The sequence below is a fragment of the Ahaetulla prasina genome, chromosome 2 (assembly GCF_028640845.1).
Source record: "Ahaetulla prasina isolate Xishuangbanna chromosome 2, ASM2864084v1, whole genome shotgun sequence".
NCBI classification, from domain to species: Eukaryota; Metazoa; Chordata; class Lepidosauria; order Squamata; family Colubridae; genus Ahaetulla; species Ahaetulla prasina.
Genome location: NC_080540.1, coordinates 136,602,590 through 136,628,842, shown reverse-complemented (window position 1 = coordinate 136,628,842; position 26,253 = coordinate 136,602,590). Strand labels below are relative to the sequence as shown.

General features: G+C 42.4%; 1 protein-coding gene across 3 annotated transcripts in view; it reads right to left on the bottom strand.

Moving 5' to 3' along the window:
• RNF213 (ring finger protein 213) overlaps nt 1–26,253 on the bottom strand; it is a 129,148-nt gene that overhangs the window by 78,430 nt on the left and 24,465 nt on the right. For all 3 annotated transcript variants that reach the window (XM_058170850.1, XM_058170851.1, XM_058170852.1), the window contains 8 exons: nt 22,318–22,521; nt 20,305–20,491; nt 15,140–15,192; nt 13,243–13,393; nt 11,325–11,459; nt 10,582–10,680; nt 4,080–4,202; nt 1,246–1,429 (listed from right to left, as the gene is read on the bottom strand). In XM_058170850.1, the coding sequence (XP_058026833.1) occupies nt 1,246–1,429; nt 4,080–4,202; nt 10,582–10,680; nt 11,325–11,459; nt 13,243–13,393; nt 15,140–15,192; nt 20,305–20,491; nt 22,318–22,521 (1,136 nt within the window). The remainder of the gene's footprint in view (nt 1–1,245; nt 1,430–4,079; nt 4,203–10,581; nt 10,681–11,324; nt 11,460–13,242; nt 13,394–15,139; nt 15,193–20,304; nt 20,492–22,317; nt 22,522–26,253) is intronic.

The window sequence follows — 26,253 nt, the reverse complement described above, 5'->3', positions numbered from 1 at the left end:
GAGTTAAGGTTTTAGAGAAAGGAGTGACTATGGATTATGATTTATGCTGTATTTTAATTTATGATTGTTAACTTTATACCCTGTATTCGGTTCTGGGAAGTCTTGGGGGGGAGGGGGAGGGGGTGGATAAGGGGGGGATTTTTGTAAAACTTTTTAATTTAAAAAAAAAAGAAAGAAAATTATGACTGCTAAAAGGACTGACAACCTATGTCTAAACCGGCAGCCAACGCAGTGGCCCCATGATTGCAATCATGGTCACATTACTGCAATCTGGATACTTATGATGAGTCACCAAGCACCCTGCAACCAACCATGTGATCCCCATTTGCAGTCTTCCCTGTTGGCTACCCCTGGAAATCCTCTGCCCCTGCTCTTTTCAAGGGGCTTGCTGAAAAAGGACTGGTTTTCAGCCAGCCTCCTGAGAGCAAAAACACTCAAGTGTCTCTGCCAGGATGAGTTTTGCTCTTAAAAGGGCAGCAAAAATGCTGCTTGCTGGAGAGACTTGAGTCTCACTGCCAAGCAGTGTTTTTGCTCTCTTTTTTTAGCGAAGAAAAGGAGAGACTTAAAAAAGGAGCAAAAAAACAAACAAACCCCAGTCTTATTTCACCCAACCTCTTTAACAACAAAAATGCTGCCTGACAAGATAGATTTTACCCCACTTGGGTTGAAGTGTCTCCAGCAGGCAGGAGGAGAATGAAGCCCCTGGGCTGGAGAAAAAGCTCAGATCACGAAGATCTGAGCAGCTTCTCCACAGCCCAGCCCATAGTTCCGTTCTGTGCATGAAGGGGAACTGCCTGTCTCCCTTTGTCCACTTAATAACTACACCTGGAAAAGCCAGGATGCAGTCATAAGGCTGGGTTAGGTCATACAGTAGGACACATTGCAAGCGCCTCAGTGTATGACTGTGATTTTGGGCTCAATTACAGTAAGTCAAGGATTCTCGCTTTCCTATCTCACTTACATGCATACTTTCCTATATCTCATATTTTATCCCTGCACACAAATGTAACTCTATTATTTTTGTCAAATGGGATTTTTTTTAAAAAAATATTTTTCAGGCAAAACATCAACGCACATTCATGAAACAGATTATTATTTTATCATCATTTCATACAATATACAGGTACCAAATATCCAAATGTATGAAATATCCAATACAACTCCTCCACTGTTTTATATTATGTAGCTACTTTGATCATTTATTCCCTCCGACTATAAAAAAAATTCTGTAAATGATTTACATACGATTGAATATGAATATAAATCTGCTCTCCTGCCATTCAAACAGGTGCTTTAGTATGCTTTGAAAATCTTGCGAAGGTGTCCCCTTATCATCCTTTGGCCAGGATTTTATGATGGCAGCAGATATAATTTTACCCAACTTGTTCTGATCATATTCAGATATCAACTCGAGCAGATTCTGTTGTTTCTAGAAAAAGCATAGAAAAAAGAACAATTAGGTAGTAATGATTTCAATGTATCACACAATTATTCTGCATCTCTGTCAAGACTGTCACAAAATTCAGTTTATCGTGTATTGGGACTTCACCACCGGAAATGTATTTTTCCTTCCATGTGAATTTTTCTTCTACTTGCTGAGATACATACTGCTCTTACAATAGCGATAATCACCACTCTATGGAAATGCCGGCTCCTATACAGTTACTCCTTAATTTACATTTGTTTAGTGACCATTTGAAGTTACAAAAGCACTGAAAAAAACTGACTCAAGATCGTTTTTCACACTTATGACCGTTGCAGCATCCCCATGGTCACAGGTTCAAAATTCAGATGCTTGGCAACTGGTTCATATTTACGATGGCTGCGGTGTCCCGGGGTCATGATCACCTTTTGCGATTTTTTGATAAGCAAAGTCAATGGGGAAGCCAGATTCACTTAACAATCGTGTTACTAACTTAACAATTGCAAGGATTCACTTAACAATTGTAGCAAGAAAGGTCATGCAATGGGGTAAAACTCTCTTAACAGATGTCTCACTTAGCAACAGAAATTTTGGGCTCAATTGTGGTCATAATTCGAGGACTACTTATAAACTGAAACGTGGTGCATGAGCAGGATGAACCCTTCATCTAACTTTTCTATACTGTATCTATAAACTACAGACTAACAGCAATCCTTAGTCCTATGTAAACCTAAGCAAAGACACTGCTACTGTTACTCCAAGTTAACCAACTTTCACTTATAAAAGAGACAGAATGACCTTGAATAACTGTTAGAAATGGACTGAGAACGAACATTATGTCAATGTAAGTTCCTATTCGTAATAAGAGTGAGAATCAATTTCTGAAACAAAGAAAAGATCGTGACAAAGACCATCCCTGCTGTAAACTCAATCAGCAGAATCAGATATATTAGTATATAATATTATATAATATATAATAGTATATATTACCTATAAATAGAGGTAATATTCTTTTAAAAAAACTAATTAGTGAACAGAAAAACATGAAATTATACTCCTATGGCATGTTACAGTAACAGGATATTTTTAAAAAAATTTTAACTATAGCATTATGGCAACGACAAATCACAGGTCAGAGTTTGATGTATTTTGGGTTATAAGCAGAAATATAACCAACACTCAGCTACAACCTTGAGACTCCCTTGCAAGGCAACATACTGTTCTCTCTGTCCTGCCTGCTAAGCAGAGTGGATAAAAATCGATGTTCTTTAAAAAAAAAAAAAATTGGATTTTTAAAAATTTAAATCGATTTTTTTATTTAAATCAGATTTTTTTTATTTTTATCAAATTTATTTTAATAAAATGCTTTTGGAGCAAGGATGAAATGCTCCCGGTTCAGACTTGATCGAGTGATCCATTAGCGATGGGGGCGGGTAGTTCAGAGAACCGGTAGCAAAAATCCCTGCCCCCCCAGCTCATGCCCACCCAATCGCCATGTCCCCACTTGCGGGCTTGCTCGCTAGTCCTGCCTTGCTTCAGCTGCTGTAATCAATTGCATCAGCTAGCAACTCAATCTGCCTGCCTGCAATCCATCTCATCAGTGAGCAACTTAATCTGCCTGCCTTGTCCCGTCAATTGGGTAAGTAAGGGTGGGGAGCTTTAAAAAAATAGTTAATTGGGGTTTTTTTAAGAGTTTTTTTTTAGACATAGCAATTTAAAGTAAAGGAAGTTTTAAATTTAGCTGTTTTTATTTAAAAATATAAATAAAATAAAATATTTGTGCAACTTTCTGAGATTTGGTGTGTTTCTGTAGTGTTTCACTCTAACTACACAAACACACAAAATCTCACTAAGCTGTATGTGGCATTTTGTGTGTGAGTCTGTTGTGTTGTGTGTGTGTATAAAGTGTGAAAGTTGGTTTTTGAGCTTTTTGTGGCTATCTGAGGTTCCTGCTTGTTGCAGGGGCCATTTTGGGTGAAGTGCATCTGCTTTTACATTGTGTGTGTCAGTTGTATTGTGTTGTATGTGTGTAAAGTGTCAGAGTTGGTTTTTGGTACCTCTTATTCTTTTGTGTACTTTATTGTTTTTATGATTTATTATTATTGGTCACGCCCACCCGATCACCTGACCACCAAGCTACACCCACCAATTAAGACACGCCCACAAAACTGGTAGAGAAAATTTTTAGTTTTCACTCGTTTTGGAATAAAGATCTATCCAAAGATAGTTTTCTATTTAAGATACATTAATAATTTAGTTTTTTCAGCATGAATGGAGCTTAGTTACGTAGCATGAGGCTGTATATTCTGCAATATTGGGACTGTAGGTGAGTCAACAGCGGGTCAGAAGAGGAGTTTCTGTAGGATAAAGATGACAGTTGCTCTTTAAAAATTATGTTTTAAATTGAGTTGATTTAAATCAAGCCTTTTTACTACTGATTTAAATCATGATTTAAATCGAATTGATTTAAATCAAATCCACCCTGCTGCTAAATTGTATAGACAATGCATTTCTCAGCCAACTTGGAAGGAGAGGATGGCATATATTTGGAAGGTACACTGCTTTAATCTGTGACTATCTGAAGCATAAGAACCATTCTTATTTAGTGAAAGATCAGACAATATTAGATAAATTACCTGGTATTACAAAAAATTACCTGGTATGCTGAATCAATAGCTTCAAGGGCACAATTTTCAAATATTTCCAAAATCACAGAATCGAATTTTTGAATTTCCTCGTAGTGACTACAGTAGATTTTAATTTGTTCAACTGGCCCTTCCTAATTAGAAAACATCAAAGCAAAGCACAATTTGGGGTTACAAAATATTTATAGTCTCCAAAGTGGAGACATAGAACAGAAGAATTTGTGATTATGGCAGTAAGACCCAAACATAATAAATTATTTTTCATATATATAAAATGTTCTGCTTGTTCAGGATGGAAATAGAACATAGGGTACCATATACTATTATTTTTTGCAATAGTTTTTCTACAATAATTGGGCATTTACAATCACTTAATTTATACCTTTTTTCACTGGCATACTCGAGAGAATCTCAGAGAGTTACAATCACACACACACAAAAAATGTCCATCGTACAATTAAAATTATATAATAATTAAGCAGTTCCCATACATTAAGCCAGATAAAATTATTTTTTTAAAAAAGAAATAAAATAGATGGTGACATCTTTAAATCTAGTCTTCTTAACAATTTGATGTTTAATAATTCCTTAAAGCCTGGATTTCAAGGGGTGGAAGTTCCATAACATTCATGCAGCCACAAAGAAACATTTGCAGACCTCCATTCCCTGGCCTAAACTCATGGAAATTGGGAGGAAATTAGTTGCTTGGAAGAAATTCCATACTTGTTTACATCAGGTGCTTCATTCGAACTGAAACCAGGTGTTCTGCATAGACAAATCACCAACTATCAGCTTAGATATAAAACTGATATTTAAACTTGCCACTTATATGTATTTTATCAGAGATTATTTGGGACGTGTCCATGATTTCTACCAATCCAGAGAGTATGGCGATTGAAATCACTAAAACATGAGAAGTCTCCAATACCAGTCTGAGAACAAATAGGACGTTGGTCGTACCTGACATGTGTCTTCTCAGTGCGCTGTGGGAAAATCCAAGCAAGCAATCCAATCCAAGCAATTCAATCCTATTGCCAGAGACTGAGTTGCTAGAATTTTCTTGGCCACGCCTCCTTTGTCCGGCTGAGCTTCAGTTTTTCGATGAAGGCATGGCTGTGAGATGTACATGGACCTGTAAAACATGGAAACCACCCAGACCCAGGGCGGGTCTTGGATTCTCCCGCAGCACACTGAGAAGAGACGTGTCAGGTAAGACCAACATCCTTTCTCCAGTGTGCTGGTTCTCACAGGTTAACACTGTGGTGTCCTGGTCATCTCCGTCACCCTGGATGTGTATGCCTTGACTGAGGCATCTTTTGGCCGCTGAGTTCTTCAGAGGGTCTATGCTACCTTGGGGACCAGGGACCGGCTGGTCTCCCTCCCCTAGTTCTCAAGCTTGGATATATCACTTACTTGGATTCTCCAAGCAGCACACTGTGGCTAAGGCTGCTACTTGTCTCCTAAGAATGTTGGGAGATGGCCCCCTGTCCAATCCTGTTTGGAGAAAGTCCAATACCTCTGGAACCAAAGCTCCGAGAGGGTCAATGGGTCCCAAGGAACACCACTGGCAAAAAGCCGACCAAGTGGCGTCATAGATACGATTAGTTGAAGGCCATCTGGAAGCCTGTTGGGAACCTGGAGAAGAACCTCGGCAACTGGACGTTCGACAGATGAGCAAATAGGTCTACTATCAGGTGGCTGAACCTCCTGCACAGGTCCTTGAAAAGTTCCGGATGCAGGTGCCACTCTGAGTTGTCTAGCGTTGTCCTGCTCAACCAATCTGCTTGTACGTTCACCATCCCCGATATATGTTCTGCTCTGATGGAAAGAACATGTTTCTCTGCCCAGAGCCCCAGCTTCTCCGCTTCTGTCATGAGGGACTGGGAATGAGTGCCCCCTTCCTGATTTATGTGAGCCTTGGTGGCCATATTGTCTGTCAATGTGAGGACATGCTGTCCTGTGACTGTGTCTTTGAAATGATGAAGGGCAAGATGTACCACCCGTAGTTTGAGCCAATTGATATTGTTCAGAAGGTCTGTCTGAGACCACCTTCCCTGGACCACCTGGGAGTGGAGGTGACCACCTCAACCAGAGGCTCGCATCGGATGTGATCATGACTTACTAGGGTTCCCTGAAGGTCCAACCCTGCCTTACGGCTTGAGATGTCCACAAGTGGAGGGAGCGTAGAACCTTCGGTGGAACTTGTACCTTTGTCTTTGAGTTGCTGTTTTCGGCTCTCTGATGGGGCAGCAGAAACCATTGTAGTGTCCTTGCATGTAGCCGTGCCCAAGGCACTATCACTATGAACTTCCTCAGGAGCTGTGAACTTCCCCAGGAGCTGTGAAAGGAGATCCAGAGAGACTGCCCACAGAGCTCGGATCTTGACTATTAGGGACCATATACTTTCCTGGCGGGCCGGAGAAAGGTATACGCTGCAAGAATTGGAATTGATCACCACCCCCAGATGTAGCAGACAGGTGGTGGGAGCCAGATGGCTCTTTTCGAAATTGACTATGAAACCATGATCTTGAAGAATTTGTATCACAGTCCACAGATCCTGTTCTGCTCATAAAGGTGAGTCTGACTGGATCAAAATATCATCCAGGTAACATTGCAATCTTATTGGGATTGCCCTGATGTCTGCTGCTACTGCTGCCAATACCTTCGTAAAGGTCCTGGGAGCCGACGACAGTCAGAATGGCAGTGCCCGGTATTGAAAGTGGCGCCCTGCATACAAAAACCTCAGGAACCTTCGATGTGAAGGCCGTATAGGCACGTGAAGGTAGGCCTCCGTGAGGTCTGTTGATGTTAATGTGTTGCCTGACCTGATGCAGCCCAAGATGGATTGTAGGGACTGCATCTTGAAGCACTGGTCTACCACATGGGCACTGAGTTTCTTTAAATCCAGAATTCCCCTCCAGCCCATCAAACTCTTCGTTACCAAGAAGAGGACTGAGGAAAATCATTGCCCCTCCTGGCCTGCTGGAACCGGCTTGATGGCATTGATTTCCAATAGATGGAGGATCTCAGCTTCCATCAGCTTCCTTTTTTCAGTGTTTATTGGAATTGGACAATGAATAAACCTGTTTGACGATTGGAGAGGAATTCCAGTGCAAGGTCCAGTCGCACTGTCTGAAGGACACATGCATCTGTCATGGTCTTTCCCCATTGGCTGGCAAAATGTTGTAGGTGGCTGCCAATGGGAGATGTGATGTTGTAGTCATTTGCCTCTACGAAAGGCCCAACTTCTGGATCCCTGAAAGGGCCGCTTGACAGGAGCTTGCCTTCTCCCTCTATCTTGGTAGGAAGATCTATCCCGGAACTGCTCGTTTCCCTGATAAAATAGATGTTGAAATTGCAAGACATTGGACCCAGAGTCTGCTGGCTGAAATGGCTGACGCTGATAATAAGGCGCGGGCTTACGATACACCCGCCTTTGCATGGAAGGCAAGGTTTTCTTTTTGTCCTTTGTCTCAATTAAGATGGGGTCCAAGGCTTCTCCAAATAAATTAGCAGCCTTTTATTGCACTGAAGCCAGTCTCAATTTCAAACACATGTCAGCCTGCCAATGGCGTAGCCACAGGAGGTGAGACGATGCCACTGTGGAAGCTAATGCCCTGGATGCGAATTTTGCAATGTTCAAAGTTGCATCTGCTGAAAACTCAGTGGCCGCCATAAAGCTTGTTCAGGTTTTGATGCAGCATGGTCTTATCAGGAGGAAGCTTGGCTTGCAACTGTCTTAGCCATATCAAGGAGGCTTTATTAAAGAAGGAGGCCGCAGTAGCTAACCTGATCGCTCAAGTAGCCACTTGGTGTGACTTGCGAAGAGCCATTTCTGCCGCCTTGTCCTCCGTTTTTAAACCTTCCACAATGGTTGAGGAGGTCAGTGTAGCTACTGGAGCATCCACTCATGACAATTGGAGGAGCTCCTCCAGGTCCAGCCCAGAGCAATAAAGCTTTCTTTCATTCCCACTAGGAGCTGCAATCGCACCAGGTTGGGCCCATTAGTGTTGAATAACATCCAAAAACAATTTGGGCGAAGGAATGGCTTCCTGTTCTGGAATTGGGCTCTGAAAAATAAACCCTCATGAGGATCTGGAGGAACCTGGGATAGACCCGGAGATGGTTCTATGACCCCCATGTTTGTAGTAATCTTAGATTTAAAAAGCAAAGACTTAAATAAAGAGGAATGAAACAGACCCAAGAAGGAAGGTCTCTCAGGAGTCATGCCCTCATCTTCAGAGAATTCTTGTTCTCCTTGATCTTCCTCTCCCATTAGGGAATCTGCACTATGCATAGATTGCTGTGGGGAAGATGGGTCAAACAGCAGACACATAGTTGTTGGAATCTGAGCTGGTAGGCTGGGCGGAGGCGGCTGGGAATGTCCTCTCTGCTGCAAACCTACCGCAATTCCTTGAGAAATTGCATCAGCAATTAAATTCCTCATATCAATAGAGCACCCAGATCCCTGGGCCTCCTCTGAGCGGAACCCCATCGCAGTAGAAATAAAAGTAGCTTCTGGCACAGAACCCTTAGTAGAAGTAGGTCTTGAGTGCATACTAGTAGTAGCTGCACCTGAGAAGGATAGAAAATCCTCCTCCTGCTCTGTTGCAAAAACAGATGGAATCTCACCAGCTCCTTCTGGTGGCCACTCCCTTTGCTGCACCTCACTGAGTTGGGGAGACAGATCAAGTTGCAAAAACCTCTTCTGCAAAAGTTACAGTGAAATCTTTGGGTTCCTGAGTCTGCTGGAGGGCCTTTGAAAATTGCTTTTCTAGAGCCTTGTAGTGCCTCTTGGCATCTTTCTCCAAGGCAGCAGTATCCTTTTTAGATAGGTGCCTTTTGGAGATATCTTTTTGAGAAGCTCCTTTACTGGAGGCTCTGGTCTGTCTAGGACTACCATCCCCAGCTCTATGGCGTCTGGGTGGATTAGCCTGCCTCTTGTTAGGGGACAATGATCTATCTGCCATCTTGCCATCACCCATGCTATACCAACCAGTCTGAAGCATGGCAGCCCCAGATCTGGTTGTTCTATGGGTCCAAGGATAGTGGTGGATCCATGAAGCAGCTGCTGGACTCAAACTGCATTATCCCAGCAATGCTGCTGCGCAGAAGAGCCAGCCATGCCTCTCCCTCAATCCAATAGGAGCTTGTGTGGGAATTTTCGACTCATTTAGCCCCAAGCGGCAAAACAAACAAGCCCCAAGGCTAGCCGCTTCCTGAGAGGCACTGCGCAGGCACCAGACTCCTTCGCACCTCACAGCTGATTCAGAGCTAGAAAAAAATGGTGCAAGAGTGAGTTCCGGCTCTTCCAGCACCACATGGGCAAAGTTTAAAACTGTGACACCCCCACATTTAAAAAAAGCGCGAAGATCGGCTGCACCGCCACCAAACACTCCGCCATACCACAGTTGCTAGAAAAAACGGCACGAGAGCTGAGTCCCCTGCTCTCCCAGTGCCTTCTGAACCCAGCAAGCAGAGAAGACACAGAGTAAGTCCCACCAGACAGACAGTGATTCTGGAGCCATCTTACAAATCGGGAAACAAGATAGCAGCAGGTGTGCCGGTTGCCCAGGAAACCCAAGCTACTCACCAGCGGCATTCAGGTGTCGAACTTAGAGCCTGCACTCACAGAGGATCCCCACACATGGGTTGGCCCCGGATTAGCTGCCTCTCTTTAATCCTCTTCTGGGTGGTGGTGGTCCTCCCAGACATGCCGGGGCAGACCAGCACACTGACCTGCAGTGTGCAGGCTCCCACAGGGAATTAAAAGCCTCAGGGTGAACAAAGCACCTCCTGCTAAATATCTTTCTGCCTAGTTAGCTCTGAATTGAAGAATCCAGGCCAGATCCTGTTGCACAAAGACTAGAGTTTCTGAAGCAATTTATTCCATGTATTTCTTTGGCTGGACTGAGTTGATAAACTGAAGCTCAGCTGGACAAGGGAGGTGTGGCCAAGAAAATTCTAGCAACTCAGTCTCTGGCAATAGGATTAAAGTTAACCCTTGCTTGGATTCTCCATGCAGCGCACTGGAGAACAAGGAGTTCACAGAGGATATCTGTCATAGTGGCTGATGCACTAGAAGGATACCCAAGTTGTCCCCACAACCAAGTTAACATATAAGCCAGTGATGGCTAACCTTTTTGGTGCTGAGTGTCCAAAGTGCACATGCGAGAAACCCCAAAATACAATGTGAGTGCCCCCCTGTTGAACAGAATATATACATTGAGCAACAACCTGTACAAGCACACATCAGGTCAAAACAAATGCTAAGTTTATATTACTGTAGTGATTCACTCTTGTCCCAAATCATATTTTGCTGATGCTAGAAACTCCAAGCAGTTTTGCCAGAAATGATAGTGAATAGACTAATCTTGGTTTTATGACAATAAAAGACACGTCACAAAACTATTATATAAAAGCTTTCCATACACTTCAAATAGGTTATGCTCATCTAGATCTTAATTAATTAGTACAAGCAGATTAACATCACATTCCTATGACACTACATACCTGTTTAATTCTGCTTTTCAAAATTGTAATTAAAGTTTCTTTCCAATGTTCAGAATTACTGCTATTAGGAAACTTTATTTTCAAAAAGCGATCCAATACCTACAAAGAAAATATTATTTTACATTTTAAAGCCACAAACGAAAAACTGTTTAAAATGGAAGCAGGAATAAAAGTATTTATTCTATTAAAATGGAAACATTTAAAATGTTTCCAAATGGAAATGGAAACTTTAATGCTAGAATATTTCATCAGCTATTAGAAAAGAATACATGCTTTTTAAGAATTGGAAAACTAAACTGATGTAATGTCAGCTTAAGCTTCACTTTCAAACCTGAAGAAAACTACAATTTGAGATCCTATTATGACTTCAGGGAAGTAACTATGAAAACAATGTTCACAATTTCTAGAATAAAATAGATTAGTTTTCAATGTTGGTCTTGTCTTTTCTCTATCCTCTTAATTTTTCTGAAGTTAACACTCTGCAAACTTGTAAAGAACTAAGAAAAATATTGCAACTGGTGACATGTGCCTCTGATAGGCTAAATAGATGATCGACGAAGATACTGGTTCACTTCACAATGTACACTGCAAAAATTCATATGCATTAAACAGTTTTCAGTAAGGATTACTGATATAAAAATGGCTAGGAAAAGAAAATTAAAAGTATTGTTAAAAGAAAAAGAACGTACAAATCACAATGTTCTGCATAAAATCTAGATGTAGTGCAATTCCAAAACACAAACCTCAAGTTCCTTTTTCGAAGAAAACGTAACTGATCTTTTTTCCAGCAGAGATTTTGGAAGACAGTTATGAAACCAATCACTAGTAGTTTTACAAACACTTTGGAATATTGTTGTGGCAAACTCCGTATCTGAAACCTGTCATATGAAAAGGAAAATGTAATTAGTTGAATGAGAAGGGAAGCCTATTTCCTGAATGAGCATAAGTAAAACTTTAAGAGAGGAAAATCCACTTAGATGCAGTTACCCATCTCCACTAATAGTAACAACATCAAACAATATTTGTCTATCTCAGGTAAGGCCAAATCCAGTCTAAACATCTAGCTGACTTTGAGATTAACTGTAATAATAAATGTAGATTTAATACAGGTAATCCTCAACCTACAACCATAATGGAGCCTGCCCATTATGGTCATAGAATGGGTCACTCATGTGATTGACCTGATTTTTACGACCTTTTTTACAGACATCAAAATCAATAAATCGACTGCTTCAGTCATTAAGTGTCATAATCATAGTCACTAACAAACCAATTGTTCATAATGGACCGGTTTTGCTGAAAGCCTAAAGTAAATGCCAATTTTCAGCAAAATATGATAAAATGTGATTACGTGACCATGGGATGCTGCAAACAGCCATAAGTCAAGGTACCCATTTATATATACCCTTTATAGATACCCATTCAAGTCAACAAATATAATACGAAATTAAAATAGTTAAAAACATAAAATAAAACAAGACAGCTCAGACTAAAACCATCTTTAAAATGCAGCACAACGGCAACACCCAACACATTAACACCAAGCCTAGGATCAAAGCTAGATTTGAAGGGCTTTTTGAAGTTTCAGGATAAAGGGGTTCCTCTATCACTGGTGGAAATGTTGTTCCAGAGGGTGGGTGCACAAAAGCCATACTTCCTAGGTTCCCTATGATTAAGCTGGCCAACGGGACTCTCTACTATTTCAGCTATAATCCTAAAATGCTTGGGAGGGTATCTCAGGCATCACAAATGATCCACTCTGCAGCCTACTGAGATCTGTGAAATTTGACCACAGAAGGGAAAACCAATAGTTCAAACCCTCCTTGGAAGGTCCTTGGTGTCTCTTCGGCTATACAGTATCTTCTGAACATCAAAGCAGGGAATAATACATATGGTTAGATTCAGTATACCCCTAATCTGTGCCGAATCTACGCCAGGTTTGATAATAATCTAACTGCATTGGGGGATGTGAATTTCAAGCCAAATTACTTTGTGAAGTTTAAAATACTTTACAGGAAGTCGTCGACTTACAACCACAACTGAGCACAAACTTTCTGTTGCTAAATGAGACAGCGGTTAAGTGAATTTTGCCCAATTTTACTACCTTTCTTGCCATAGTTGTTAAGGGAATCATTGCAGATAAAGGAATAACACGGTTGTTAAGTGAATCTGGTTTCTTCATTGACTCTGCTTGTCAGAAGATAACAAAAAGTGATCACATGACCCCAGGACACTGCAACCGTCTTAAATATGAATCAGTGGCCAAGTGTCTGAATTTTGATCATGTGATCATGAAAATGCTGCAGTGGTTGTTAAGTGTGATAAATGTAAGTCCCTGTTTTCAGTGCCGCTGTAACTTCATATAGTCACTAAGCGAACTGTTGTAAGTCAAGGAGTATCTGTACTTTTATCTGCCTGAAGCACTCAAAAACAGTGATGTTTTCATATAACTTACATCACCAAAGCTATTTGTCCCAATTAATTCCCCCCCGGGTCTGAAATGGATAATGTCTCCTGCTTGAGTGGGGCTGGGACTAGAAGACCTTCAAGAACTCTTCCAATCCTGTTATTATGTTTTTTTAGTAAGTTTCAGGGGGATCAAGAAAGCTTTTTCCACACTGGTCTTAATGAACTATCGAAGGGCAAGAGAGAGAAGCTTACCTCTGATGGTACAAGTGCAAGAATTGTTGAAACAATCTCAACTGCTGTAGCTAATAACTTGTATTGTGATATTACTGGAATACGACTGCTGAAAAATTGAAGTTTTTGACAGGCAACAGCAGAGCACTTCCAATCTTCTTTCTGAATTGTACTGAATTGCAGAAAGTTTGTATGTTTTTTGCAATCAAGAGACACCAGAAATGTACATTAAAAGTATGCATAACAAAACAGACTCAAGAGTTCAAAATGATATTTGCAATGAAAACTAAGCTTATAGGAAGGTAAAATACGTCTCTTCATCTTCATAATCATGTTTTATGTACATCCCAGTAGTTGATTCTTTGAATTAGGAATTATAGAAGCCATTTTGTGAATATGAACACCACTCATTCATAATTTTCCAAAGAGGTGCCTCACCTGGAAAAGTGGCCTATTATCAAAGTTAAGTGTTAAATAGAGCCCTAACAAAATACTGGTAGCCTTTGAATTACCACAGCAACTGGAAAATTATAATCGAAATAAAAGCAATTGCCACTGATAAGTGATGCAAACATAAAGCACACTATAAAGTGATTGCATCACTTAATGACAGCAGTCCTGTGTACCAGCATAACATTAGGACTGTGTGGGTCATTAAGGGGAAAGAGGCAGGAGCCCCAGATAAGGAGTGCAGCAAATGGAGGGGGGATGATCTGGGCGATCACTGGGAAGCATGGAAGGACTGGCAAGGACTGTGTGGGAGCTGACAAAGGCAGCATGGAAGCATGGAGGGCCAGCAAGGGTATTGGGTGGGCTGGCAAGGAAGGGCGCTGGAAAGCAGGGGAAGGTGCTAAATTCAAGCAATAGAGCCACACGTGAAAGGTTCAAGTTGGTAATTTTATTGCATTTTACCTAGAGTACAGGAATTTCCCCACACTGCTTGCCTTTCCTTGGAACAGACAGGGGAAGGGGGGTGTCATTCCTGGGTCTCTTGCAGCTGCGCAACAATTCAAGGCTATTCCCCTGCTTGATTCCTCCTCCCTGGCATTCCTCAAAAGAGAGCCAGCAATGGCAGCAGGCAGATGTTAAAAATGGGAGGCAGAGATTCAAGCAATATCATTCTCTATAGTAGGATTCCTCTATAGCAGGAGTGTCAAACGTATGTGATCACAGCAGGGTCACATGATGATGTATCGAGACTTTTTTCCCATTCTCTAAACCGGGTGTGGGTGTGGACAGCACGGGACGTATCCGGTCCATGGGCCGGAAGTTTGACAGCCCTGCTCTATAGGAAGAAAGAGTGAGGTCAATTTTTGTTCTTTTTCCTTTCTTCAAAATCACTTCCTACTTTGTTCTAATGGTCTCCAATTCTCCTAGAAATATCCCGACCGTGAAATGCTAATCAGGCACTGTCACACATGAAAGTGGCTTACAAATGTTAGTAAACAAAACAAACAAATCTTTCTAACTTCTCTTAAAGTGTTTTATACACTAGTGTTTATGATTATTAAAGCATGTAATTTTTATGACTAGTTTGTGGATCATGAGTAATCCATTTGATAGAGCCCTTTATCGTGTACAGAGGCATCATACTTCCTTCAGATAGCAAGGGCCACATAAGCCATTTTGCCTTGTAAGGCTGGGTCACAATTGATCAGCAGGTCAACTTTGCAAATTGTAGTTTCTGAGCGTGCTCTCTCCAGAAATTGCACAAACATCAGCTTCTTAATCCAACACCTGAATAAATCAAGTAGCTACTCAAAGATTTGAGGATCCCTAGTCATGGGTTATCATTTTCAGCTTGACAAAACAAAGCTACGTAAGTAATTCATTATCAATTTTTCTACTGTTTACTTCAGTAAGGCGTGTTCTAAGTGAATGCTTTTTAAAAAAAAAAATACATGCACATTTTACTTACATCTTTTTTTCTGACAGGATGTGCAACAATTTTTCTAAAAGCTTTTCTACATTCTAAAACAGAGAAAAAAGATCAGATTAAAAAGAATCAATATTTTAGAAAAACATCTCCCAATCAACTTTGCTTTGTATAGTCTAAAGAGGTTGGGGTATGAGTGTTTCTGTGTGATTTTGTGTGTGCAGTTTTGTGTGTGCCTGTATTGCCGTGCATCTGAATGCCTCCATTTGTAAGAAACACATCCTGCCCTAGAGAAGACTTGGATAATTAATGGATCTAAACACATTTATAAACTTTGCCTGCATTGTGTAGGTATGCATTCGTGCCTGTGAGTTATTGTATGCACTCATGGAGAAACCAAGAATTTTAGGGTATAAAATACCAACAAAAAACATGTTGGGCTTACCCATGTATGGGCTTATCTGCTAGTAATGAGACTTTCCTCTTCCCCCAATACTTGCAAGTAATTCTCCATTAGCTACCTAACCTTAATCTACGTAACAACTTGTATCTTTTTTCTGAAACCCATGCACTCATTTTGCTAGAGAACTGAGCTTACAGTGCGCTGTTACCTACCAATGGGCAAGAGGAGAAACTTGTGCTCCCAATACAGCACCTTTTTGATAAAAAGATGCAGAGGGCATTTCCCTGTACAGAATGGTGGCAATGGTTTATTGGTGGTTGCAACAATTGAGATTGTGGAGGAAAGATTTAGGGAACCCTCTTGTGAGAGTCACAGATGCCCAGCCAAAACAACTCAGAGCATCATTCTGCAAGCATGCACCATGGAAAGCAGTGATTCGTTGACGAGCCTCAACGAATATGATCCCCCTGCCCCTTCTTTTCTCTTGGTTGGAAAGAATAGAATTTTTTATTGGCAAGTGTGATTGGACACACAAGGAATTTGTCTTGATGCATATGCTCTCAGTGTACATAAAAAGAAAAGATACGTTCATCAAGAATTGTAAGGTATTTATTTATTTATTTATTTATTGTTTGAATTTATATACCGCCCTATCTCCCAAAGGACTCAGGGCGGTTCACAGGCATATAAAAACATCAATATACAAATTAAAACAATCATTAAAAAACTTATTCTACTGCCCAATTAATTAAAGTAAAAAATATAGATATTAAAATCAATTTAAAAACCCCTCTAAATTTAAAATCTAAAAAAAACTAAGCCAGTCCTGCACAGATGAATAAATGTGTCTTGAGCTCGCGACGGAAGGTTCGAAGGTCCGGAAGTTGACGGAGTCCTGGGGGGAGTTCGTTCCAGAGGGCGGGAGCCCCCACAGAGAAGGCCCTTCCCCTGGGCGTCGCCAGACGACACTGCCTAGCTGACGGCACCCTGAGGAGTCCCTCTCTGTGAGAGCGCACGGGTCGGTGAGAGGTATCTGGTCGCAGTAGGCGGTCCCAGAATAACCCGCCCTATGCCATGGAGCGCTTTAAAGGTGGTCACCAAAACCTTGAAGCGCACCCGAAAGCCACAGGTAGCCAGTGCAGACCGCGCAGGATAGGTGTTATACGGGAGCCACGAGGGCTCCATCTATCACCCGCGCAGCCGCATTCTGACTAACTGTAGCCTCCGGATGCCCTTCAAGGGAGCCCCATGTAGAGAGCGCAGTAATCCAGGCGAGACGTCACGAGGGCGTGAGTGACCGTGCATAGGGCCTCCCGGTCCAGAAAGGCGCAACTGGCGCACCAGGCGAACCTGGTAGAACGCTCTCCTGGAGACGGCTGTCAAATGATCTTCTAGAGACAGCCGCTCATCCAGGAGGACGCTTGTTGCGCACCCTCTCCATCGGGGCCAATGACTCGCCACCGATGGTCAGCCGCGGATTTAGCTGACTGTACCGGGACGCCGCATCCACAGCCACTCTGTCTTGGAGGGATTGAGCTTGAGCCTGTTTCTCCCCATCCAGACCAGACGGCCTCCAGACACCGGGACAGCACTTGATGGCTTCGTTGGGGTGGTCCGTGTGAAAAGTACAGCTGGGTGTCATCCGCGACAGCTGGTACCTCACACGAACCCACTGATGATCTCACCCAGCGGCTTCATATAGATGTTGAACAGAAGGGGCGAGAGGATCGATCCCCGCGGCACCCCACAAGTGAGGCGCCCGGGCCGACCTCTGCCCCTGTCAACACCGATCATGCATCGTCAGAGAGATAGGAGGAGAACCACCGATAAACGGTGCCTCCCACTCCCAATCCCCTAACCGCGCAGCAGGATACCATGGTCGATGGTATCGAAAGCCGCTGAGAGGTCTAATAGGACCAGGGCAGAGGAACAACCTCATCCCTGGCCCTCCAGAGATCATCCACCAACGCGACCAAAGCCGCTCCGTGCTGTACCCGGTCGGAAACCGGACTGGAACGGGTCTAGATAGACAGTTTCATCCAGGTGCAAGGGAAACTGATATGCCACCATATTTCTACAACCTTCGCCGTGAAGCGAAGGTTGGAGACCGACGATAATTACCTAAAACAGCCGGGTCCAGGAAGGCTTCTTGAGGAGGGCCTCACCACCGCCTCTTTCAAGGCGGCCGGAAAGACACCTCCACCAAAGAAGCGCCAGAATCGCCTTGAGCCAGCTCGTGTCACCTCCTGCGTGGCCAGCACCAACCAGGAGGGGCACGGGTCCAGTAAACACGTGGTGGCATTCAGCCTCCCCAACAACCTGTCCATGTCCTCGGGAGCGACAGGGTCAAACTCATCCCATAAAATGTCACCAAGACCACCCTCAGCCGTCTCACCCGTATCACCGCAAAGGTATAACACTTAATGATAGTCATAGGCTACAAATAAGCAATCAGGAAACATTATCAATATAAATTGTAAGGAGACAAACAACAAGGTTACAGTCATAAGTGGAAGGAGATGGGTGATGGGAACGATGAGAAGATTAATAGTGGTGCAGACTTAGTAAATACTTTGACAGTGTTGAGGGAATTATTTGTTTAGCAGAGTGATGGCCTTCGGGGAAAAACTGTTCTTGTGTCTAGTTGTTCTGGTGTGCAGTGTTCTGTAGCGTCGTTTTGAGGATAGGAGTTGAAATAGTTTATGTCCAGGATGTGAGGGGTCTGTAAGTATTTTCACAGCCTTCTTTTTGATTCGTGCAGTATACAGGTCCTCAATGGAAGGCAGGAAGTTTATTTGAAAGTGGATACAGGTAGTCTTCAGCTTTCAGCCATTCATTTGTGATGGTTCAAAGTTACAAAGACACTGAAAAAAGGGACTTTTAATCATTTTTCACACTTATGACTGTAGCATCATCCCCATAGTAACGTGATCAAAATTCAGAGACTTGGCAACTGACTTGTATCTATGACAGATAAAACAGAAGCAAACTCCAGAAGCCTTCCTGGAACCAACTGCTTGGTCTGATCTACCTAGTGGGGCTAATAACTCCCCAAAATACTGGGAACAACCATGCATCAGAAAGGGAATTCTGTGCAGTGTATCTCCTTAAGGGTACAGGGTATCTTATTACCAGCTCATGATGCTTATCTATTTTCGCCTGAGGCTGCCAAATCTGGCTAGTGTGGTCAGCCAGCAGCCTGCGGAGCTGGCAATGGAGTCGGACAGTGCTGAGGCTGAGGAAGAGTGTGGGCCAGTCCTGGAGGCTGGGGAAGGCCCAGATAAGGGCTCTGTGTCAGAGGCTGAGGTGGGACCAGGGCCATCGAGGAGTGAGGTACGGACTCCAGAGCCTCCAGAGGCTGACAGTAGTGAGGCAAAGGAACAGGAGGAGCCTGTTCCTAATGCACGCATAAGAAGAGCTGCCAGAAGGCAAGAGCAGCTCAAGCAAAGAGGACGACTCGGGAGTAGGGCCAAGAGATGATTGGCCCCTCCCATAAGGCTTAAAAACCAGCAATGGCATTTGGGTTGCCGGAAAACAACGTTGATAACTTCATCTTGTTGCATTTATTTTGTATCTGTGTCTTCTGAACTTTTGCCAGGAAAGGCCTTTGGCAGTTTGCCTAATTGGACCAAGGTTTGCGATAGGACTGAGGAATTTGTGTTGAAAGGAATTTTTTAATTTCGTTGAACTACGCTGAGAATTAAGTAATTCTCAGCTGTTCGAATAAAGTTTGTTTGTTTTTACACTGACTGAGTTTCCTACTACCTACTTGGGCCTAGGTCACAACAGCTGATTAGTACTCAAGTGAATGAGTATTTCTTCCACTGGGGAGGAAGTATTCGCATATATGAAATTCTATGGCATATATCAGGACATGCAGTACTGCCCTGATAAGAATAAAGCCCCTTTGCAACCTTCTTAATATGGGACCCTTCCAGATGTAACTGATGCATACAGGTAGTCCTCCAGTTACAACTACAACTGAGCCCAAAATTTATGTTGCTAAGTGAAACATTTTTTAAGTGAGCTTGCCCCATATTTTATACCTTTTCTTGCCACAGTGGTGAAGGGCCTCTGGTGGCTCAGCAGACTAAGTCTGTCTGTTATTAACCCAGCTGCTTGCAATTACTGCACGTTCAAGTCCCACCAGGCCCAAGGTTGACTCAGCCTTGACCCTGAGTCTTCGGAGAAGGGCGGGATATAAATTCAAATTAAAAAAAAAAGTGAATCATTCAGAAGTTAGTAACACGGTTGTTAAGTGAATTTGGCTTCCCCACTGATTTTGCTCGTCAGATGGTCACAAAAGAGGATCACATGCCCCCAGGACACTGCAACGATCATAAATATGAACCAGTTGCCAAGCATCTTAATTTTGATCAGGTGGCCATGGGGATGCTGCAATGATTGTAAGTGTGAAAAATGGTCACAAGTCATTTTTTTCCCAGTTCTGTTGTACCTTTGAACAGTCACTAAATGAATTGTTGTAAGACAAGGACTACCCGTATTGTGAGCCCAAGATATCAAAGGCAAACAGTATGCCTTGACCAAGGGAAGTTATTCTACCCTGAAGCCAAAAGTAGCAATTTGGCATGCCAAATTGACACCAGATCCATAGGTCAGGGCTTAATGGACCAATTTACTGGAATAGCTTGGCCAAATCAAGTCTACATACTTGCTGATGCATAATTCACATAAGGAGTAATGATAAACCTATGGGCCACATGTAATATTGAGCCTCTGCTAACTGTCCCTTGCCGTCATCAGACAAAGATAATTAAAAGTGTTAAGTAGAAATCAGACAAACCTGACAGTTTTGAGGGTCAATTTTCAAGTTATTCAGTCTATGAAAAGTTCCCAGAAGACAGTCGAAGGGGTCAGCGTAAGGGTCAGAGATAAATTCCACCAGGTGATATAGTGGTAACAAGCAGAACCAGGATCTGAATAATGTTCGGTTTCCTTTCAGCAAATGCTTCTTTTCCATTATTAGATTCCTGTTCAATGTACAGACAAGCATGGCAGTTACGCAGAAATTTGGGGGGGAAAAGGCACAATGTGTATTCCAAGTACATTTTGTAGGAGCTTCAATTTCAAAATTATACAGAATGTAAGGAACTGTGAATCCAGAAATTAAGAAATTTCAAGTTGGTTTCACATTTTGCAGCTGCTATATCTAACAGAACTGGGTTTGCTGACTCCAAAGGTATGTATGTATGTATGTATGTATGTATGTATGTATATATGTATGTATGTATTTATTTATTTATTTATTTATTTATTTATATTTTATACTTCTTAACTGCCCATCTCCTCCAGAGAGGTGCTCTGGGCAGTGTGCAATTTAATCAATAAAATTAAACAATTAAAAACAATAATTTAGGATTAAAATGTTAAAATTATAAAATGACTTTATAAATTTTCAAAAGATGAAGAATTCCAAGATAGTAGATTAGTAGCAGTTGGTACAGGCTGGGAGGGGAATATCTCATGGGGTCCACCAGTCCCATATGGGCTCCTGTGTCCCCCACGCAAGACTGCACAGCCAAATTTTGACCCCTTTGCAGAAGGCCAAGAGATTGGGGGCTTTCCTCACCTCTGAGAGGAAGCAATGACAATGCAAATAACATAAAATTATCATAAAATTATGTCATTTAATGACATAATACAAAATTTCATAAAACATTTCCTGTGGTCAGATCCTGATATTTGATTGCGCAATATACTTCAATATGGGCAGTAATGTCTCCCTGAATTTTTAAGACTTTAAAGTACATTAGAAACTCTGCCATAGTTGAAAGCAATTGAGTAATATGGCACGAACCCTAAAGCAAACTGGTACCCAATGCAGCTCACAAAGTAAAAGTTACATACAGCCTTCTTAGACATCTAAAATTGCCCAGATGACCGTGTTCTGCACCAGATGAACCTTCTGGATACTTTTCAGGGGTAGCCCCATGTACAGCACATTGCAATAGTCCAGTTATATTAATTATAAGTACCAAAATATGACCCTACCTAAACTGTAGTTACCACCTCAGAAAGACTTCCTCGGTTGCATATTGGTCCCTTATATCACACTATTATTGTTTCATAACATTCTCAATTCTTTCTTGAAACCCTGGCATGGACCTGAGTAATTTATTCAGTCATTTTATGGACTAATCAAGCAAAAAGATCTGCACTACCAGAGAAAGTTTAATTATTCATGCAATGATAACTTATTATTTTTTTTAACCTCTGTATTGTTTGTGAAGGTCACAAACATTTACTGTTTTGGACGATCACATCACCAAATGGCACTATTTCTACTTCTTGGAGTCCAGCAGTCTATAGGTAGTCCTCAACTTATAACCACAACCAAGTCCAAAATTACTGTTGCCAAGCAAGACATTCGTTAAGTGAGTTTTGCTCCATTTTAAAAAGTTTCTTGCCATATTTGTTAAGTGAATCATCACAGTTGTTAAGTTGGTAACATGGTTGTTACGCGAATCTGGCATCCCCATTGACTTTGCTTGTCAGAAGGCCGTTAAAGACAATCACATGACCCCAGGACACTGCAACTATCATATATGAGTCAAATGCCAAGCGTCCAAATTTTGATCACATGACCTTGTGAGGAATGCTGCAATGGCTGTAAGTGGAAAAAGCAGTCATAAATCATTTTTTTCAGTGCTGTTGTAATTTAAAACAGTCACTAAATGAATAGTTGTAAATTGAGGACTATCTTTATAAATATTGAAAATCCATGTCTTAGCTCAAATTAACTTTCAAAAAATCAGATATCATTTCAGGGATAACAATACTAGGCTGAAAAACTTACTTATTGAAGTTTCTGTTTTTATCTCTGAATTCCGAATACTGAATACCTTCCAACCTTGCCCATTTTTCTTCTGATTTAAGGCAAGTCCTAGTTTTATATTCAGAATCACTCACAGTAAATAGATAAAGAATTGGGAGTATCCACACCCACTGATGAATCTCTTCTTCAATACAGTAGTTACAGAACATTATCAAGTTCTCCTCACTGAAAGAGACAGATTAAGTTCTAGTGAAAAAATAATCATCTATCAGAAACTCTACAAATTAACAGTACAGTCCTTCAAAATTATAAAATAACATAATTTTGCTTTCTTTCTATTCTACACCCCAACCATTTTGAGACCAATAAACAGATAGAGAGAATACAACGAGGGGCAAAGAAAATACCTGCCCTAAGACAATAGGAATCATATTTGCAAAATAGTTGCCTTGACAGCACAGCTATTGAGATCATCTTTAATGAATCTAGAGCTCAAACTACCTTCTTTACCAATAGCAAATAGAATCGGTTTTGAATAGAATAGAATAGAATAGAATAGAATAGAATAGAATAGAATAGAATAGAATAGAATAGAATTTTTTATTGGCTAACTGTGATTGGACACACAAGGAATTTGTCTTGGTTCATATGCTCTCGGTGTATATAAAAGAGAAGATACTATACATTCGTCAAGAATCGTAAGGTACAACGCTTAATAATAGTCATAGGGAAACAGTCAATATAAATCTTAAGGATACCAGCAAAAAGGTTACAGTCATAAGTGGGAGGAGATGGGTGATGGGAATGATGAGAAGATTAATAGTGCAGATTTAGTAAACAGTTTGACAGTGTTGAGGGAATTATTTGTTTAGCAGAGTGATGGCGTTCGGGGAAAAACTGTTCTTGTGTCTAGTTGTTCTGGTGTGCAGTGCCCTATAGTGTCGTTTTGAGGGTAAGAGTTGAAACATGCCTAGGATGCGAGGAGACTATAAATATTTTCCCAGCCCTCTTTTTGACTCGTGCAGTATAGAGGTCCTCAATGGAAGGCAGGTTGGTAGCAATTGTTTTTTCTGCAGTTCTATTTATCCTCTGAAGTCAGTGTCTTTCCTGTTGGGTTGCAGAACCAATCCAGAAGGTTATAGAGGTGTAGCTGAGACTCAATAATTCCTCTATAGAACTGCATCAGCAGCTCTTTGGGCAGTTTGAGCTTTCTGGTTGGCGTAGAAAAAATATTCTTTGTTGTACATTTTTGATGACATTTTTTATGTTAAGTCTCCATTTTCAGTCTTGAGATATGGTACAACGTAGATATGTGAAGGTCTCTACTGTTGACACTGTGTTGTCTAGTATTGTAGGAGTTGGTAGTATGGGAGGGTTTCTCCTAAAATCCACCACCATTTCTACTGTTTTGAGTGTGTTCAGTTCCAGATTGTTCTGGTCGCACCACGAGGCTAGTTGTTCAACCTCCCGTCTGTATGCAGATTCATCATTGTCTCGAATGAGACTGATCACTGTTGTTATCATCTGCGAACTTCAGTAGTTTAACAGATGGATCATTTGAGATGCAGTCATTTAAATAGTGAAACAAAGATCCTTACTTACCCTTTACTTGAGAGGATGCACTTAATTGGGTCTTACACATCTTTTGTAAGAGCTGCACAAGACTTTTCATTTCCTAGTCAGTTAATTTTGCCCCTCTTGATCTCCATCCTATCTCCATCTGCCACTTTCTCTTCCCTTTCTCCCTATTACCCTCTGTTGCCATTTCTTCTTACTTTTTGCAAGAAAAAGTAAGTGAAGGAGGGGAATGTCTTCTGGGAAAAATATAGAGAATGTGTTGTGCTTCGTACATACACAAGCCAAGGCTCTGGTCAATTACATTGTCCACCTCTGATCAGAATGTAAACTCTTTTGCAGGCTTGCCCAGCTAAATAATATTCTCTAGTGATCTTGATGAATAATAAGCTTAATCAACAGCATGATGAATATTCTATTGCAATGAAGTACATACAGCCCTTTTAAAAGCACAGATGCAGGGAAATATAACAGCATGCTTAGGATGGACTAAGACCACCGTATGCCAAAAACCAGAGAAGATCAAAGTTTCACTGATGGATGAAAGCGCCAAGAGTCAGGGCATGATTCCAGGGTCAAAAACTGCCTGAGAACAGCTGAATCTCCCCTACAAATTGTTTCCTACATGAGGAAACTTTTCTGGAATCAAGATGTTCCAAGACATGTTTGGGAAACCATCTGATTACTAATTTCGACAACTTATTTGCTTGCATCAGCTGGGAAGATCATGTTGATCAGTGGCATGTACTTCTGACTGAGCTGCATTGAAATTGAGAAATGTACTAAAAAGACAATATTCTAACTTCACAGCAATAAATCCATGCAATTATTGTACTGTGCAGAAATTGCCCTGAGTTGATTGTGCTTAAAGCTTGGGCCGCTTCCTGAGGATCTTACCCACGGCACGACTGAAGAACTGGTTGCGGCCTGGGAACGGGCTGCGGCTGGGGCTTTGGACCGTGTCGCGCCTTTGCGGCCTCTGACCCGGCGTAGATCTCAATTGGCTCCCTGGTTTTCCGAGGAGCTGAGAGAGATGAAACGCCGGAGAAGACGCCTAGAGAGTGTTTGGAGGTCTAGCTGTTTCGAGGCTGATCGGACACTAGTGAGGTCCTTTACTAGGACCTACCTAGTGGCAATGAGGGAGGCGAAGCGTCTCTACGTTTCCACCCTCATTGCATCGGCAGATAACCGCCCGGCCGCCCTGTTTCGGGTGACCCGTTCCCTCCTTCATCAAGAGGGACGGGATGACCCCTTGCAGGGACGAGCTGAGGAGTTTAACGGTTATCTATACGATAAAATCGTTCAGCTTCGGGATAGTTTGGACCAAGATTGCGATGATACAGCCGGGACGACAGAGACGCGTCTTGTTGAGGTTATTTGGGATGAGTTTGATTCTGTGGCTCCCGAGGACATGGACAGGTTGCTGGGGAGGTTACATGCAACTACATGTTTACTGGACCCGTGCCCTTCCTGGTTAGTGCTGGCTGCTCAGGAAGTGACACGAGGCTGGCTCCAGGGGATTATAAATGCTTCTTTGATGGAAGGGGTTTTCCCCGCCGCCTTGAAGGAGGCGGTGGTGAGACCTCTCCTCAAGAAGCCTTCCCTGGACCCAGCTATTTTGAGTAATTATCGTCCAGTCTCCAACCTTCGCTTTGTGGCGAAGGTTGTTGAGAGTGTGGTTGCATGGCAGCTCCCCCGGCACCTGGGGGAAACTGTCTATCTGGACCCGTTCCAGTCCGGCTTCCGACCCGGTTATAGCACGGAGACGGCTTTGGTCGCGTTGGTGGATGACCTCTGGAGGGCCAGGGACAGGGGTTGCTCCTCTGCCTTGGTCCTATTAGATCTCTCAGCGGCTTTCGATACCATCGACCATGGTATCCTGCTGCGCCGGTTGGAGGGATTGGGAGTGGGGGCACCGTTATCGGTGGTTCTCCTCCTATCTCTCTGACCGGTCGCAGACGGTGTTGACAGGGGGCAGAGGTCGCCCCGAGGCGCCTCACTTGTGGGGTGCCTCAGGGTCGATTCTCTCGCCCCCCCTGTTCAACATCTATATGAAGCCGCTGGGTGAGGTCATCAGTGGTTTCGGGGTGAGTTACCATCTGTATGCTGATGATACTCAGCTGTACTTTTCCACCCCGGACCACCCCAACGAAGCGGTCAAGTGCTGTCCCGGTGCCTGGAAGCTGTACGGGTCTGGATGGGGAGAAACAGACTCAAGCTCAATCCTCCAAGACGGAGTGGCTGTGGATGCCGGCATCCGGTACAGTCAGCTGCATCCGCAGCTGACTGTTGGGGCAGTTAGTGGCCCCAAAGGAGGCGGTTCGCAACTTGGGTGTCCTCCTGGACGGACGGCTGTCTTTGATGAACACCTGGCGGCCGCCG